Genomic DNA, 17,030 nt, shown 5'->3' with positions numbered 1-17,030 from the left:
TAACAGACAATGTTAACTTTTTTATTTGGGACTATGGCAGTCAATTGAAAAACATTCTAACAGTATTTCTGATTGTCTTCTCAACTCACCATCACATACTTTTAATGTGGGGCTATGACAGTCAAATGCAAATGATTCTGACATAATGTATCTTATCTCACCATCACTAATGAGATGGGTGTGCTTGATGCAAGTCGCGTTGGGGCTTCTCAAAGTCAAGGGGCGTGGTCGACAGTGCGCACCTCATCTCTGCTGTCTCATCCAACACGGATGGACATTCGGTTTTAATGCAGACGAGACTGAATCCAGCTTCACACAGATATGAGCTGGTGAAGGGTACCATGAGTTTTATGCTGTTTTCAAGACAACTAGGAACTCAGAAAAATACGAAGTCAAATCCTGATGTCAGTGATCTTCAGGTGCGAAAGTCAGAGTTGTAGAAAGAGGCCTGAGTTCCCAGTTGTTTTGAACATGTCATTAATCCTCAGAGGCAGACAACAGGGTATTATTCTCTTTGAGTCAGGAACCAAAATTCCTCCGTATTGACCTGTGAATGCATTCAGTCACATGACAGCTCGATCAGCTGTTCGATTTCACTTACCGGCGTGTCAACTGAGCCAGGATCACAGTCAAACGGATTGGGAGGTAGGAGCCATAGTGCTCTTCCAAGCACTGGAGGTTGAGCAGACATCACTCGTGCGGGACACTTACTGATGCAGTTTTCTGTTAGAAACATGCACAGCTGAGGGAAGGGGGAATGGTTGGCTTTCATGTTATTTTCTGTTAGAAACATGCACAGCCGAGGGAAGGGGGAATGGTTGGCTTTCATGTTATTTTCTGTTAGAAACATGCACAGATGAGGGAAGGGGGAATGGTTGGCTTTCATGTTATTTTCTGTTAGAAACATGCACAGCCGAGGGAAGGGGGAATGGTTGGCTTTCATGTTATTTTCTGTTAGAAACATGCACAGCCGAGGGAAGGGGGAATGGTTGGCTTTCATGTTATTTTCTGTTAGAAACATGCACAGCTGAGGGAAGGGGGAATGGTTGGCTTTCATGTTATTTTCTGTTAGAAACATGCACAGCCGAGGGAAGGGGGAATGGTTGGCTTTCATGTTATTTTCTGTTAGAAACATGCACAGCCGAGGGAAGGGGGAATGGTTGGCTTTCATGTTATTTTCTGTTAGAAACATGCACAGCCGAGGGAAGGGGGAATGGTTGGCTTTCATGTTATTTTCTGTTAGAAACATGCACAGCTGAGGGAAGGGGGAATGGTTGGCTTTTGAAAGAATCACTCTTATTATAAGAATTCTTTCCTCTGAATCCACTGATTTGGTCACTCATCTGTAGAATGTTTTGGTATTTCCCCTGCATGCTTGCGTTGTTCGTTCAGTTCCCCAAATAAGTCTGTTACATAGAGAAAGAGAGACATTTTCTTTTCATGACACCAAGTCAACCAAGTCAGTTTGTTTTTTACATCCGTTGTGAATGACACAACAGTTCCTCTCTCAGTGACAAAAATCTTTCCAACACTCCTCCTCGATAACCACTAAGCCTCACTGTGAAATAGAACATTGTCATCTCTGATCCCATATCATAGTTTTGAGAGCAGGCGTGAACACACTGGATGTGGCTTGATGTCGTTTACAATCCAAGTTATCTGCTGCAGTACTGTATATCTCTGAGTTCTGTGCTCAGCTCTTTTGCCGCAAGGTGCTCTCGGTGTATCCAGTATAGCTCAGTGGGTGTATCATACAATGTGTCCATATGGCAGAGGGAGACTCATTCATAACTAGAGTGTAGAGGCCTGCTCGCCGTCCCGCCATAGATGGAGCCCCATCTGTACAAAAGCCCACCTTTCGATCCCATGGAATCAGTTTTTCATCAGTACAGCCACGCAGCACACTGAACATCCCGTGTGCCCTTTAATGCTCTGGAGTTGTGAGACAGAACAATACGTCCTTGTGAATAGAATCCCCCGACATGTATAGGGAACAAAAATGTCAACGCATGGGCATCTCGGCCTTGACAGCTAACGTCCATTTGGAGAGCGTAAACTGGGGACTTTTTGACTCGTTCAGTCAGTTTCCTCTTGATTGCTAGCAATACCAAAAATGATTTGTATAACAGTGTTATCTGACAAAGGTATTGATGTGAGTTTCTGTGCCTCTGCCTCCCCACACACTGTTTTCACCATATCAATTGCGGCCGGTAATATCAAAGTCTCTGTAATAGTGTGTTGTTTCATAGCGTAGTGGGCCTAGTCATTCACTGTGGGAATGATTCAAGTGCAACGGTTAAGTGAGGCTTTTTCCACTGATCAAAGGGAGCTCAAAGACGGTATTAGGCCCTAGTTTGGGAACCCCGCTCTAGTGCCCTCAAACTCTGACACCAGGTGTGTGCAATTACATTATCAGGTAGAAGAGAAAAGCAGAAGGCTCCGGACCTTGTCGTGTCCACTAGAGCAGAGTTAAATTACTCTGCTCTTCTGGATAGATTGTTCCCCCATCACTAATTACAGGTTAATTACAGGTTTAATATTTAATCACAAACTGTGATTCAGTTCATATGGAGAACACACTAAGTGGGGAGGACACCACTGTGATCCAGTTCATATGGAGAACACACTAAGTGGGACCCTAATGCTACACACTAGAGTCAACATACACACACTGAAGCTGGAGACTCATATCTCCTTCACTAGCTTTAAGCACCAGCTGTCAGAGCAGCTCAATCACTGCACCTGTACATAGCCCATCTGTAAATAGCCCATCCAACTACCTCATCCCCATACTGTTATTTATTTCTTTTTTTTTTTTTGCTCTTTGCACCCCAGTATCTCTACATGCACATTCATCTTCTGCACATCTACCATTCCAGTGTTTAATTGCTAAATTGAAATTATTTCACCACTATGGCCTATTTATTGCCTCACCCCCCTTATCTTACCTCATTTGCACACACTGTATATAGACTTTTTCTATTGTGTTATTGACTGTATGTTTGTTTATTCCATGTGTGACTGTGTTGTTGTTTGTGTCGCACTGCTTAGCTTTATCTTGGCCAGATCGCAATTGTAAATGAGAACTTGTTCTCAACTGGCCTTCCTGGTTAAATAAAGGTAAAATAAAATAAATAAACACGTACACATGGATTTTGTGTTGTAGATATGTGGTAGTGGAGTATGGGCCTGAGGGCACACACTTAGGGTGCTGTGGATTCTGTAATGAACGCATTGTAATGTTTTTAAAATTGTATGACTGCCTTAATTTTGCTGGACCCCAGGAAGAGTAGCTGCTGCCTTGGCAGGAACTAATGGGGATCCATAATAAACCCCAGGAAGAGTAGCTGCTGCCTTGACAGGAACTAATGGGGATCCGTAATAAACCCCAGGAAGAGTAGCTGCTGCCTTGACAGGAACTAATGGGGATCCATAATAAACCCCAGAAAGAGTAGCTGCTGCCTTGACAGGAACTAATGGGGATCCATAATAAACCCCAGGAAGAGTAGCTGCTGCCTTGACAGGAACTAATGGATTCATAATAAACCCCAGGAAGAGTAGCTGCTGCCTTGACAGGAACTAATGGATTCATAATAAACCCCAGGAAGGGTAGCTGCTGCCTTGACAAGAACTAATGGGGATCCATAATAAACCCCAGGAAGAGTAGCTGCTGCCTTGACAAGAACTAATGGGGATCCATAATAAATACAAATACAAACTGAACTCTGTATTTGGCCATGGTTGTCCATTTGAATTACAAAATTAACATCTTGTTTCCTCCACCAGCCAATTGATTCCTGTGTGACCCTGACTGTGTGTGTGTGTATCTCTAAGCATGTGTGTACATGTGTGTTTGCGTCCTTATGTGTGTCCCTGTGTGTGTGTGTGTGTGTGTGTGTGTGTGTGTGTGTGTGTGTGTGTGTGTGTGTGTGTGTGTGTGTGTGTGTGGTTCTTTAATCCTAGGTTGTTGTGTCTCTTTAATGGTGTGTAATGAGTGGCAGTCAGAGGGGAGTATCTTGTATCACTGCTCTTTACTCATATAATTAGTCACAGGCTCTCCAGAGCATGTCAATGTCCCCCACCCATAGGGAAAGACTTAATTACTGTTTCTAAATGCATAAAAAATTAACAAAGGCTCAGAGTCCTGCCAAAATCCAAGGTCAGGACTCCTGTTCTCAGCCAACTGTTAGAGGACATGACCAGGATGTACAACTTGATTTCTTACTTGTATTTGTATTGAACCTTCATTTACCCTGGTTAGTCTGGAGATACAATCTATTTTACAAGAGAGACCTTGTACTGTACTTGTAGTGATGGTCTGGTTGTCCTCCAATATATTCTGATGTCTATCTATGATGTCTCTCTGGCCTAAAATCATCTCAAATAACACAATCAAAATAGAATAAATTTTTTTTTTTAAATGAGATACGTTTTATACGACATATTTTCTGAGTGCGGAAATATCACATTTGTTTCTTACCAGGATTCACTGGTTTTAGGCACCAACCAAACCTTTGGGAGAGCGACATGGTACAGATGAAGTTTCTACGATCTAAGCCTTTAGTAATGAAGCCATCATCTTGCCTATATTCACTACACTACAGTATGTTTCCATCATCTTGCCTATGTACCTTACTGTCCTGTACTGTACCTTACTGTCCTGTACTGTACCTTACTGCCCTATACTGCACCTTACTGCCCTGTACCTTACTGTCCTGTACTGTACCTTACTGCCCTATACTGCACCTTACTGCCCTGTACCTTACTGTCCTGTACTGTACCTTACTGCCCTATACTGCACCTTACTGCCCTGTACCTTACTGTCCTGTACTGTACCTTACTGCCCTATACTGCACCTTACTGCCCTGTACCTTACTGCCCTTTACTGCACCTTACTGCCCTGTACTGTACCTTACTTTCCTGTACTGTACCTTACTGCCCTATACTGTACCTTACTGCCCAGTACTGTACCTTACTGCCCAGTACTGTACCTTACTGCCCTGTCCTGTACCTTACTGCCCTATACTGTACCTTACTGCCCAGTACTGTACCTTATTGCCCAGTACTGTACCTTACTGCCCTGTCCTGTACCTTACTGCCCTATACTGTACCTTACTGCCCTATACTGTACCTTACTGTCCTGTACTGTACCTTACTGTCCTGTACTGTACCTTACTGCCCTTTACTGTACCTTACTGCCCTGTACTGTACCTTACTGCCCTGTACTGTACCTTACTGTCCTGTACTGTACTGTACCTTACTGCCCTATACTGTACCTTACTGCCCTATACTGTACCTTACTGCCCAGTACTGTACCTTACTGCCCAGTACTGTACCTTACTGTCCTGTACTGTACCTTACTGCCCAGTACTGTACCTTACTGCCCTGTCCTGTACCTTACTGTCCTGTACTGTACCTTACTGCCCTTTACTGCACCTTACTGCCCTGTACTGTACCTTACTGCCCTGTACTGTACCTTACTGTCCTGTACTGTACCTTACTGCCCAGTACTGTACCTTACTGCCCAGTACTGTACCTTACTGCCCTGTACTGTACCTTACTGCCCTATACTGTACCTTACTGCCCTATACTGTACTTTACTGTCCTGTACTGTACTGTACCTTACTGCCCTATACTGTACCTTACTGCCCTATACTGTACTTTACTGTCCTGTACTGTACTGTACCTTACTGTCCTATACTGTACCTTACTGCCCTGTACTGTACCTTACTGCCCTGTCCTGTACCTTACTGCCCTATACTGTACCTTACTGCCCAGTACTGTACCTTACTGCCCAGTACTGTACCTTACTGTCCTGTACTGTACCTTACTGCCCAGTACTGTACCTTACTGCCCTGTCCTGTACCTTACTGTCCTGTACTGTACCTTACTGCCCTTTACTGCACCTTACTGCCCTGTACTGTACCTTACTGTCCTGTACTGTACCTTACTGCCCTATACTGTACCTTACTGCCCAGTACTGTACCTTACTGCCCAGTACTGTACCTTACTGCCCTGTACTGTACCTTACTGCCCTATACTGTACCTTACTGCCCTATACTGTACTTTACTGTCCTGTACTGTACTGTACCTTACTGCCCTATACTGTACCTTACTGCCCTATACTGTACTTTACTGTCCTGTACTGTACTGTACCTTACTGCCCTATACTGTACCTTACTGTCCTGTACTATACCTTACTGCCCTATAATGTACCTTACTGCCCTGTACTGTACCCGACCTTACTGTACTGTACTGTACCTTACTGCCCTATACTGTACCTTACTGCCCTGTACTGTACCTTACTGTCCTGTACTGTACCTTACTGTCCTGTACTGTACCTTACTGTCCTATACTGTACCTTATGTCTCTCCATTGAAACTTACTGCACTGTTCCTTACTGCCCTGTACTGCAACTTACTGCCCTTTACCCTACCTTACTGCCCTGTACTGCAACTTACTGCCCTGTACTGCAACTTACTGCCCTGTACTGCAACTTACTGCCCTGTATTGTACCTTAGTGCCCTGCACTGTACCTTACGGCCCTATACTGTACTGTACCATACTGTCCTGTACTGTACCTTACTGTCCTGTACTGTACTGTACCTTACTGTCCCGTACTGTACCTTACAGTCCTGTACAATACCGTATGTCTCTCCATTGAAACTTACTGTACTGTACCATACTGTCCTGTACTGTACCTTACTGTCCTGTACTGTACTGTACCTTACTGCCCTGTACTGTACCTTACTGTCCTGTACTGTACCTTACTGTCCTGTTCTGTACTGTACCTTACTGTCCTGTACTGTACCTTACTGTCCTGTTCTGTATTGTACCTTACTGTCCTGTACTGTACCTTACTGTCCTGTACTGTACCTTACTGCCCTATATTGTACCTTACTGTCCTGTACTGTACCTTACTGTCCTGTACTGTACCTTACTGCCCTGTACTGTACCTTACTGTACTGTACTGTACTGTACCTTACTGCCCTATATTGTACCTTACTGTCCTGCACTTTACTGTCCTGTACTGTACTGTACCTTACTGTCCTGTACTGCATTTTACTGCCCTGTACCTTACTGTCCTGTATTGTACCTTACTGCCCTGTACTGTACCTTACTGTCCTGTATTGTACCTTACTGCCCTGTACTGTACCTTACTGTCCTGTACTGTACCTTACTGCCCTATACTGTACCTTACTGTCCTGTACTGTACCTTACTGCCCTAAGCTGTACCTTACTGCCCTGCACTTTACTGTCCTGTACTGTACTGTACCTTACTGCCCTGTACTGCACCTTACTGTCATGTACTGTACTGTACCTTACTGCCCTATACTGTACCTTACTGCCCTGCACTTTACTGTCCTGTACTGTACTGTACCTTACTGCCCTGTACTGCACCTTACTGTCCTGTACTGTACTGTACCTTACTGCCCTGTACTGTACCTTACTGCCCTGTACTGCACCTAACTGTCCTGTACTGTACTGTACCTTACTGCCCTATACCCCACCTTACTGCCCTGCACTTTACTGTCCTGTACTGTACTGTACCTTACTGTCCTGTACTGTACTGTACCTTACTGCCCTGTACTGCACCTTACTATCCTGTACTGTACTGTACATTACTGCCCTGTACTGTACCTTACTGCCCTGTACTGTACCTTACTGCCCTGTACTGCACCTTACTGCCCTGTACTGTACCTTACTGTCCTGTACTGTACCTTCCTGCCCTATACTGTACCTTACTGCCCTGTACTGTACCCTACTGTCCTGTACTGTACCTTACTGTCCTGTACTGTACTGTACCTTATTGCCCTGTACTGTACCTTAGTGTCCTGTACTGTACTGCACCTTACTGCCCTGTACTGTACCATATTGCCTTCTATTGAACCTTAATGTACTGTACCTTACTGTCCTGTACAACACCTTAATATACTGTACTGTACCTTACTGTCCTGTACTGTACCTTCCTGCCCTATACTGTACCTTACTGCCCTGTACTGTACCTTACTGTCCTGTACTGTACCTTACTGTCCTGTACTGTACTGTACCTTATTGCCCTGTACTGTACCTTCGTGTCCTGTACTGTACTGTACCTTACTGCCCTATACTGTACCTTACTATCCTGTACTGCACCTTACTGCCCTGTACTGTACCATATTGCCTTCTATTGAACCTTAATGTACTGCACCTTACTGTCCTGTACAACACCTTAATATACTGTACTGTACCTTACTGACAGAGAACACTCAGACAACACAGTCCTGATGAGTGACTCAGTAGAACAGAGAACACTCAGACAACACAGTCCTGGTGACTGACTCAATAGAACAGAGAACACTCAGACAACACAGTCCTGATGACTGACTCAGTAGAACAGAGAACACTCAGACAACACAGTCCTGGTGACTGACTCAGTAGAACAGAGAACACTTAGACAACACAGTCCTGATGACTGACTCAGTAGAACAGAGAACACTCAGACAACACAGTCCTGGTGACTGACTCAATAGAACTCTCTCACCTCTATCAACACCAGGGATCCGAATTGAATGTACAGTTGAAGTCAGAAGTTAATGACTCCGACCTAATACAATTAGGTCGGAGTCATTAAAACTCGTTTTTCAACCACTCCACAAATTTCTTCTTAACCTTAACAAACTATAGTTTTGGCAAGTCAGTTAGGACATCTACTTTGTGCATGACACAAGTCATTTTTCCAACAATTGTTTACAGACAGATTATTTCACTTATAATTCCCCGTATCACAATTCCAGTGGGTCAGAAGTTTACATAAACTAAGTTGACTGTGCCTTTAAACAGCTTGGAAAATTCCAGAAAATTATGTCATAGCTTTAGAAGCTTCTGATAGGCTAATTGACATCATTTGATTCAATTGGAGGTGTACCTGTGGATGTATTTCAAGGCCTACCTTCAAACTCAGTGTCTCTTTGCTTGACATCATGGGAAAATCAAAAGAAATCAACCAAAACTTCAGAAAAAAAATTGTAGACCACAAGTCTAGTTCATCCTTGGGAGCAATTTCCAAACGCCTGAAGGTACCACATTCATCTGTACAAACAACAGTATGCAAGTATAAACACCATGGGACCACACAGCCTTCATACCGCTCAAGAAGGAGACGCGTTCTGTCTCCTAGAGATAAATGTACTTTGGTTCGAAAAGTGCAAATCAATCCCAGAAATACAGCAAAGGACATTGTGAAGATGCTGGAGGAAACAGGTACAAAAGTATCTATATCCACAGTAAAACGAGTCCTATATCAACATAACCTGAAAGGCCGCTCAGCAAGGAAGAAGCCACTGATCCAAAACCGCCATAAAAAAGCCTGACTACGGTTTGCAACTGCACATGGGGAGAAAGATTGTACATTTTGGAGAAATGTCCTCTGGTCTGAAGAAACAAAAATAGAACTGTTTGGCCATAATGACCATCATTATGTTTGGAGGAAAAAGGGGGATGCTTGCAAGCCGAAGAACACCATCTCAACCGTGAAGCACGGGGGTGGCAGCATCATGTTGTGGGTGAGCTTTGCTGCAGGAGGGACTGGTGCACTTCACAAAATAGATGGCATCATGAGGATGGAAAATTATATGGATATATTGAAGCAACATCTCAAGACATCAGTCAGGAAGTTAAAGCTTGGTTGCAAATGGGTCTTCCAAATAGACAATGACCCCAAGCATACCTCCAAAGTTGTGGCAAAATGGCCTAAGGACAACAAAGTCAAGGTATTGGAGTGGCCATCACAAAGCCCTGACATCAATCCTATAGAAAATGTGTGGGCAGAACTGAAAAAGTGTGTGCGAGCAAGGAGGCCTACAAACCTGACTCAGTTACACCAGCTCTGTCAGGAGGAATGGGCCAAAATTCACCCAACTTATTGTGGGAAGCTTGTGGAAGGCTACCCGAAATGTTTGACCCAAGTTAAACAATTTAAAGGCAATGCTATGATGAAAGAAATAAAAGCTGAAATAAATCATTCTCTCTACTATTATTCTGACATTTCACATTCCTAAAATAAAGTGGTGATCCTAACTGACCTAAGACAGTGAATTGTTACTAGGATTAAATGTCAGGAATTGTGAAAAACTGAGTTTAAAAGTATTTGGCTAAGGTGTATGTAATCTTCCGACTTCAACTGTAGTAGTACTTCTGTGATGTACACTTCCCTCAATATCCACCATATCAAACAGTCTGTTTCTCCTCAGCTCTGTACTCAAAGAAACACTGGGGAGTCAACTGAGCACAAACAACAACAACAGCATTATCTATCTACCAATACAAAACCCCCAATATGATTTTGCAGTGACAATTTGTAAGAGGTGGAACAATGTTCCACCAGAGGATCCAAATGAAAACAGGGCTTTGATTGTATGTATGTGTGTGTGTGTGTGTGTGTGTGTGTGGTGTGTACATCTGCATGTGTGCTGGTGTGTGTGTGTGTGTGGTGGCGTGTGTGAGAGAGGGAGAGAGAGAGCTCTGGTAGTGTGTTGACTAACAAACTCCATTTTGTATTGCTGCTTGCTGCAACTGCAGTAGTTTCCATGGAGCTGTGTCTGAGAGAGATTCAGCTGTGAGTCAATGCCCTCCCAACAGCCTCTCAGCTCAGCCCCTTAGCTCCAGCTCTGATTCTCTCTCTCTCTCTGCTTCTCTCTCTCTCTCTCTCTCTCTCTCTCTCTCTCTCTCTCTGATTCTCTCTCTCTCTCTCTCTGATTCTCTCTCTCTGCTTCTCTCTCCTTCTCTGCTTCTTTCTCCCTGCTTCTATCTCTCTCTCTCTCTCTGCGTCTCTCTCTCCCTCTGATACTCTCTCTCGCCTCATTTACTCTCTCTCCTCTCTCTGCTTCTCTCTCTCTGCTTCTCTCTCTCTCTCTGCTTCTCCATCTCTGTGCTTCTCTCTCTCTTGCCTCATTTACTCTCTCTCTCTTCTCTCTTAAACTCTCTGTACCAGTCTTGTTCCTCCTCTATTGCTCAGCCAATCCAGCTCTTCAGTCCACTCTCTTTCTCGCTCTCTCTCCTCCCTACTCTCTCCCTCTCTCACACACTCATCTCCCTCTCTCTAAATCCTCTCTGGTATCACGCCCATCCCATCAAGTCTTTTTTTCCATTCTCATTACAATAATTTCTTCATTTATTCCTAACCCAGCAACAGAAAAACACTCAGTGTCACCCAATAATTACTCCTCTTTGTATCACAGCAGCAAGCATGGTATCCAACATCAGGTAAACAGCATCAAGCAAACACCTTTACATGTTAACGTATGTATGTCAACAACATATATATCTGGCCTACCAGAGGAGGCTGGTTGGGGGAGCTATAGGAGGACGGGCTCATTGTAATGGCAGGAACGGAGTAAATGGAACAGAGTCAAACATGTCATTTTCATGTGTAGGCGGTTTGACTCCGTTCCATCATTCCATTCCAACCATTACAATGAGCCCAGTCCTCCTATAGCTCCTCCCACCAGCCTCCTCTGAGGGTTGTCACAGGAAAACAGATCGTAGAGAAAAGCTCCAAAAACATCAGCAGAACGGTGGTAGAAAAGATGACCAAAGACGTTAGAAGTAGAGAGCCTTACCCAGTACTCCGACGCGGTAGTTCAGGGTGATCACAATGACGTTCCCGTAGCTGGCCAGGACGCTCCCGTCGATCATATTCCCGGTCCCCTCCATGTAGGATCCCCCGTGGATGTACACCATCACCGGTTTGGCCCCGGTGTCTCGAATGTCTGGAAGAGTTGTTTACCATTAACACATTCACATTGCCATCCTCCCTCTCGTCCAGAGCAGCAAAGGGGTAAACTCAAACACTCAGACAGAAAGCAGTGGGTGAAACACCACAGACACACACAGACACCTCCCAGGTACCAGCTACTGTATGCTGGAATGAAGTCTAGGGCTCTGTCCACAATGGCTCCCTATTTACTATATAGTGCACTGCCTTTCGCCAGAGGCTCTGGACAGAAGTAGTGCACTATATAAGGAAAATGATGCCATTTCAGACGCACCCCCAAGTCAACAAGCCAGTGTGGATAGAAAAAGATTGGACTATGTCATTTTGTCATGATTTGACTTCCATTGAAAACCAGATAAATGCTGAGTCATTATGTCGGGGGAAAGGAGAATCTGTCACCAGTCAAGAGTACTTGGGCTGGCGATGCAAGCTGGATGTTGTACAGTACATTAGAATTCTCCTCAGGTGAATCTAACGACAGCTTTATAATCCAATTTGTGTCTTGTTTTGGCCCCCAGAAGACCCGTTTGTTTCCAAATAAAGAGCCTGATCTGTTCTGACAACATACCTGACACAGCTAATAAACACTGCATATGCTAATCACTGTTGACAGTGATGAGCTAATAGACCATGCTATATTTATCTGCTCACTGTACATGTTGTATGTATGTACAGTAAATACTACATGTATATAGTATAATACAGTACAGTATATGAAACAGGATATACTACATATAGTACAGTGTAATTTTTTTCTTCACGTTATTTTACCAGGTAAGTTGACTGAGAACACGTTCTCATTTACAGCAACGACCTGGGGAATAGTTACAGTGGAGAGGAGGGGGATGAATGAACCAATTGCAAACTGGGGATGATTAGGTGACCATGATTGTTTGAGGGCCAGATTGGGAATTTAGTCAGGACACCAGAGTTACCACCCCTACGATAAGTGCCATGGGATCTTTAATGACCTCAGGACACCTGTTTAACGTCCCATCCAAAAGACGGCACCCTACACAGTGTCCCAATCACTGCCCTGGGGCATTGGGATATTTTTTAGACCAGAGGAAAGAGTGCCTCCTACTGGCCCTCCAACACCACTTCCAGCAGCATCTGGTCTCTCTCTCTCTCTCTCTCTCTCTCTCTCTCTCTCTCTCTCTCTGCCTCTCTATCTCCATTATTCGCTCTCTGTGTCTGTTTACCTCAGTCTCTTGAACTGCATTGTTGGTTAAGGGCTTGTAAGTAAGCATTCCACGGTAAGGTCTACACATGTTGTATTCGGGGCATGTCACAAATAAAGTTTGATTTGATTTAAGAACAGAAAGAAAAAGAGTCAGAGAGAGAAAGAAGGAAAAAGGAGAACAAAACAGAGAGAAAGAGAGAGAGAGATAGAGCAAGTGAGAGAGAGCAAAACAGAGAGCAAGAGAGAGAGAAAGAGAGAAAAACAGAGAGAGTGAGAGAGAGAGAGCGAAAGAGAGCAAAACAGAGAGAGAGAGCAAAACAGAGAGAAAGAGCAAAACAGAGAGAAAGAGAGCCATTGGGTTGTGATACAGAAGAGCTATATTGTATTCAGGTTGTCATGGCGACAGCGAGCCAAAATTCAGAATCCTCAAGAAGGGCTAATCAGAGACAACATCCTCCTGCATAGACAGTCTGAATCTACTTCATCTGTTGGAACACACACACACACACACACACACACACACACACACACACACACACACACACACACACACACACACACACACACACACACACACACACACACACACACACACACACACACACACAATCATGCACTCCCACTCCTGTCCTTGTATTTGCATGTGTATTGCTATACAGAGTACTTGGGATTCATTCTGTCTACAGACAGACAACCGATTCGTAATGCTCTATACAAGAGCTTAGCGTTGGTTTAATTCAGCTCAATGTATTCATGACCCTCAATGTATTCATGACCCTGTTATGGTAAAGGAATATAGTGTATACATGGTATTTCTTTATTTATGGGTTTCTTCATCTATCTAGCTGGTATCTGGGAGGCCTTGGCTAAAACATCATTTACAAAGCCACACTCCTCCACACAGACACTTATTTAATACAAGAAGAGAAGTAGAATGAGGAGGAGGAGGGAACGCATGGGGTGAAAAAGCAAGAAAGAACGAGAGAGAGAGAGAGAAATATAAAATAACATTTCCGGAGCACTAAGAGCTACATGAGACACTTTCAGATGAGCACAGATACAAAGGAAATGGAAAAGGCAGGAAGGGAGGAAAGCAGGAAGAAAGGAGAAATAAGAAAAGACAGGAAGGGAGGAAAGCAGGAAGGAAGGAGAAATAAGAAAAGACAGGAAGGGAGGAAAGCAGGAAGGAAGGAGAAATAAGAAAAGACAGGAAGGGAGGAAAGCAGGAAGGAAGGAGAAATAAGAAAAGACATTAGTCATGTCAACGTTATCGGTTGCCTATTTTGTCGATTCACATCATGCTCCCATGACAACGGGGTAGATATCACCGTGGGAACGTCAACGTTCCACAACACTTCACTGTGATCTATCGTTTTATTGGCCAGATTAGATGGATTGCTGATGTGTCACAGATCAGGTGGGACATATTGTATTTGGTGTCACAGACATTAGTGTAGTAAAACAGGGCATCAGGAATAATGCACCATTTATATTTCATGTTTATCTTTCTTTCTTTTTTACAGTGAAAAGCTGACTCACTACCTCTGGAAGGAAAAAACATAATTGATATAAAACACATGTACTTTACAATTCATACACAATGTTCTGTAGACTGTAGGTTATATACTGTATGCTAGGAGGAGAGAAGATAGACTGTTGGATTAAATACAAACCTTACAAACACATTACATATCTGACAGTGAATATAATGAGCATCAAATCCAAATGAACCGTTAAAGTCAATGACCTGAACAAGGGCTCAATATGCTCAAATTAAAGGGCACAAAACGCACATTCCTAAATGTACATGATGGTTGATACGGTGATATGGGTCTATCAAGAATGATTGGTTTTCATGGAGCCACACACACACACACACACACACACACACACACACACACACACACACACACACACACACACACACACACACACACACACACACACGTATTACAATCCTTGTGGGGACCAAACAAATTATTCCCATTCGAAATCCTATTTTACCTAAACCTAACCTTATCCTGTTAGGGCTAGGGGGCAGTATTGACACGGCTGGATAAAAAACGTACCCGATTTAATCTGGTTACTACTCCTGCCCAGTAACTAGAATATGCATATAATTATTGGCTTTGGATAGAAAACACCCTAAAGTTTCTAAAACTGTTTGAATGGTGTCTGTGAGTATAACAGAACTCATATGGCAGGCCAAAACCTGAGAAGATTCCATGCAGGAAGTGGCCTGTCTGACAATTTCTTCCCCTTCTTGATTATCTCTATCCATTACAAAGGATCTCTGCTGTTACGTGACACTTCCTACGGCTCACATGGGCTCTCAGAAGGCGGCAAAAAGCTGAATCGTGGCTTTGCAGGCTCTGGCTGAAAAAAAGTAACGCGTTTGGGTAGTGGCTGGTTACAGTACTGTGAGACTCAGGCGCGTGCTCGCGTCGACCGAATGCTTTGTTTTCTTTCCTCTGTTTACCTAAACGGAGATTCCCGGTTGGAATATTATCGCTTTTTTACGAGAAAAATTGCATAAAAATTGATTTTAAACAGCGGTTGACATGCTTCGAAGTACGGTAATGGAATATTTAGAAATGTATTGTCACGAATTGCGCCATGCTCGTGACCCTGATTTACCATTTCGGATAGTGTCTGGAACGCACGAACAAAACGCCGCTATTTGGATATAAGGCTGGATTATTTTGGACCAAACCAACATTTGTTATTGAAGTAGAAGTCCTGGGAGTGCATTCTGACGAAGACAACAAAGGTAATCAAACTTTTGTAATAGTAAATCTGACTTTGGTCAGGGCTAAACTTGGTGGGTGTCTAAATGGCTAGCCGTGATGGCTGGGCTATCTACTGAGAATATTGCAAAATGTGCTTTCACCGAAAAGCTATTTTAAAATCGGACACCTCGATTGCACAAAGGAGTTCTGTATCTATAATTCTTAAAATAATTGTTATGTTTTTTGTGAACGTTTATCGTGAGTAATTTAGTAAATTGTTAGTAAATTCCCCGGAAGTTTGCGGGGGGTATGCTAGTTCTGAACTTGATTGAACAAAACATGCATGTATTGTATAACATAATGTCCTAGGTGTGTCATCTGATGAAGATCATCAAAGGTTAGTGCTGCATTTAGCTGTCTTCTGGGTTTTTGTGACATTATATGCTAGCTTGAAAAATGGGTGTCTGATTATTTCTGGCTGGGTACTCTGCTGGCATAATCTAATGTTTTGCTTTCGTTGTAAAGCCTTTTTGAAATCGGACAGTGTGGTTAGATTAACGAGAGTCTTGTCTTTAAAATGCTGTAAAATAGTCATATGTTTGAGAAATTGAAGTAATAGCATTTCTAAGGTATTTGAAAATCGCGTCACCTAATATAGCCTTTTTCCTTGTGAGTATCGGCAAAATGGCCCCACTTGCATGTGGATTCCTTGTTTTACTATCCTTGTCAGGACTTCTGGTCCCCACAAGGATAGTAAAACCAAAACACACACACCACAAACACACTACCCACAACAACAACTAAACACCCACTCATTCTACAGTAGAGGACATATTTTCGGAAGAGAGGAAGGAGAGAGAAAAACAAAGGAGATAAAAACATCCTACAGAGAGGGCAGAGGAGATAATACCACCCTACAGAGAGGGCAGAGGAGATAATACCACCCTACAGACAGAGAGGGCAGAGGAGATAATTACATCCTACAGAGACAGAGGGCAGAGTAGATAATACCACCCTACAGAGAGGGCAGAGGAGATAATAACACGCTACAGACAGAGAGGGCAGAGGAGATAATTACATCCTACAGAGAGGGCAGAGGAGATAATACCACCCTACAGAGAGGGCAGAGGAGATAATAACACGCTACAGACAGAGAGGGCAGAGGAGATAATTACATCCTACAGAGACAGAGGGCAGAGTAGATAATACCACCCTACAGAGAGGGCAGAGGAGATAATAACACGCTACAGACAGAGAGGGCAGAGGAGATAATAACTCTGTACAGAGACACAGGGCAGATGAGATAATAACATCCTACAGAGACAAAGGGCAGAGTAGATAATAACACCCTACAGAGAGGGCA

The 17,030-nt window shown here is 43.5% G+C and overlaps 1 protein-coding gene across 3 annotated transcripts in view; it reads right to left on the bottom strand.

Moving 5' to 3' along the window:
- LOC106592156 (neuroligin-3) overlaps positions 1 to 17,030 on the bottom strand; it is a 558,014-nt gene that overhangs the window by 256,865 nt on the left and 284,119 nt on the right. For all 3 annotated transcript variants that reach the window (XM_045724151.1, XM_045724149.1, XM_045724150.1), the window contains one exon: positions 11,601 to 11,750. In XM_045724151.1, coding sequence (XP_045580107.1) covers positions 11,601 to 11,750 — 150 coding nt within the window. The remainder of the gene's footprint in view (positions 1 to 11,600; positions 11,751 to 17,030) is intronic.

Source organism: Salmo salar, chromosome ssa09 (genome assembly GCF_905237065.1).
Source record: "Salmo salar chromosome ssa09, Ssal_v3.1, whole genome shotgun sequence".
NCBI lineage: Eukaryota > Metazoa > Chordata > Actinopteri > Salmoniformes > Salmonidae > Salmo > Salmo salar.
Note: the sequence above shows the minus strand (reverse complement) of the source record. Positions and strands in the feature narration are given on the sequence as shown.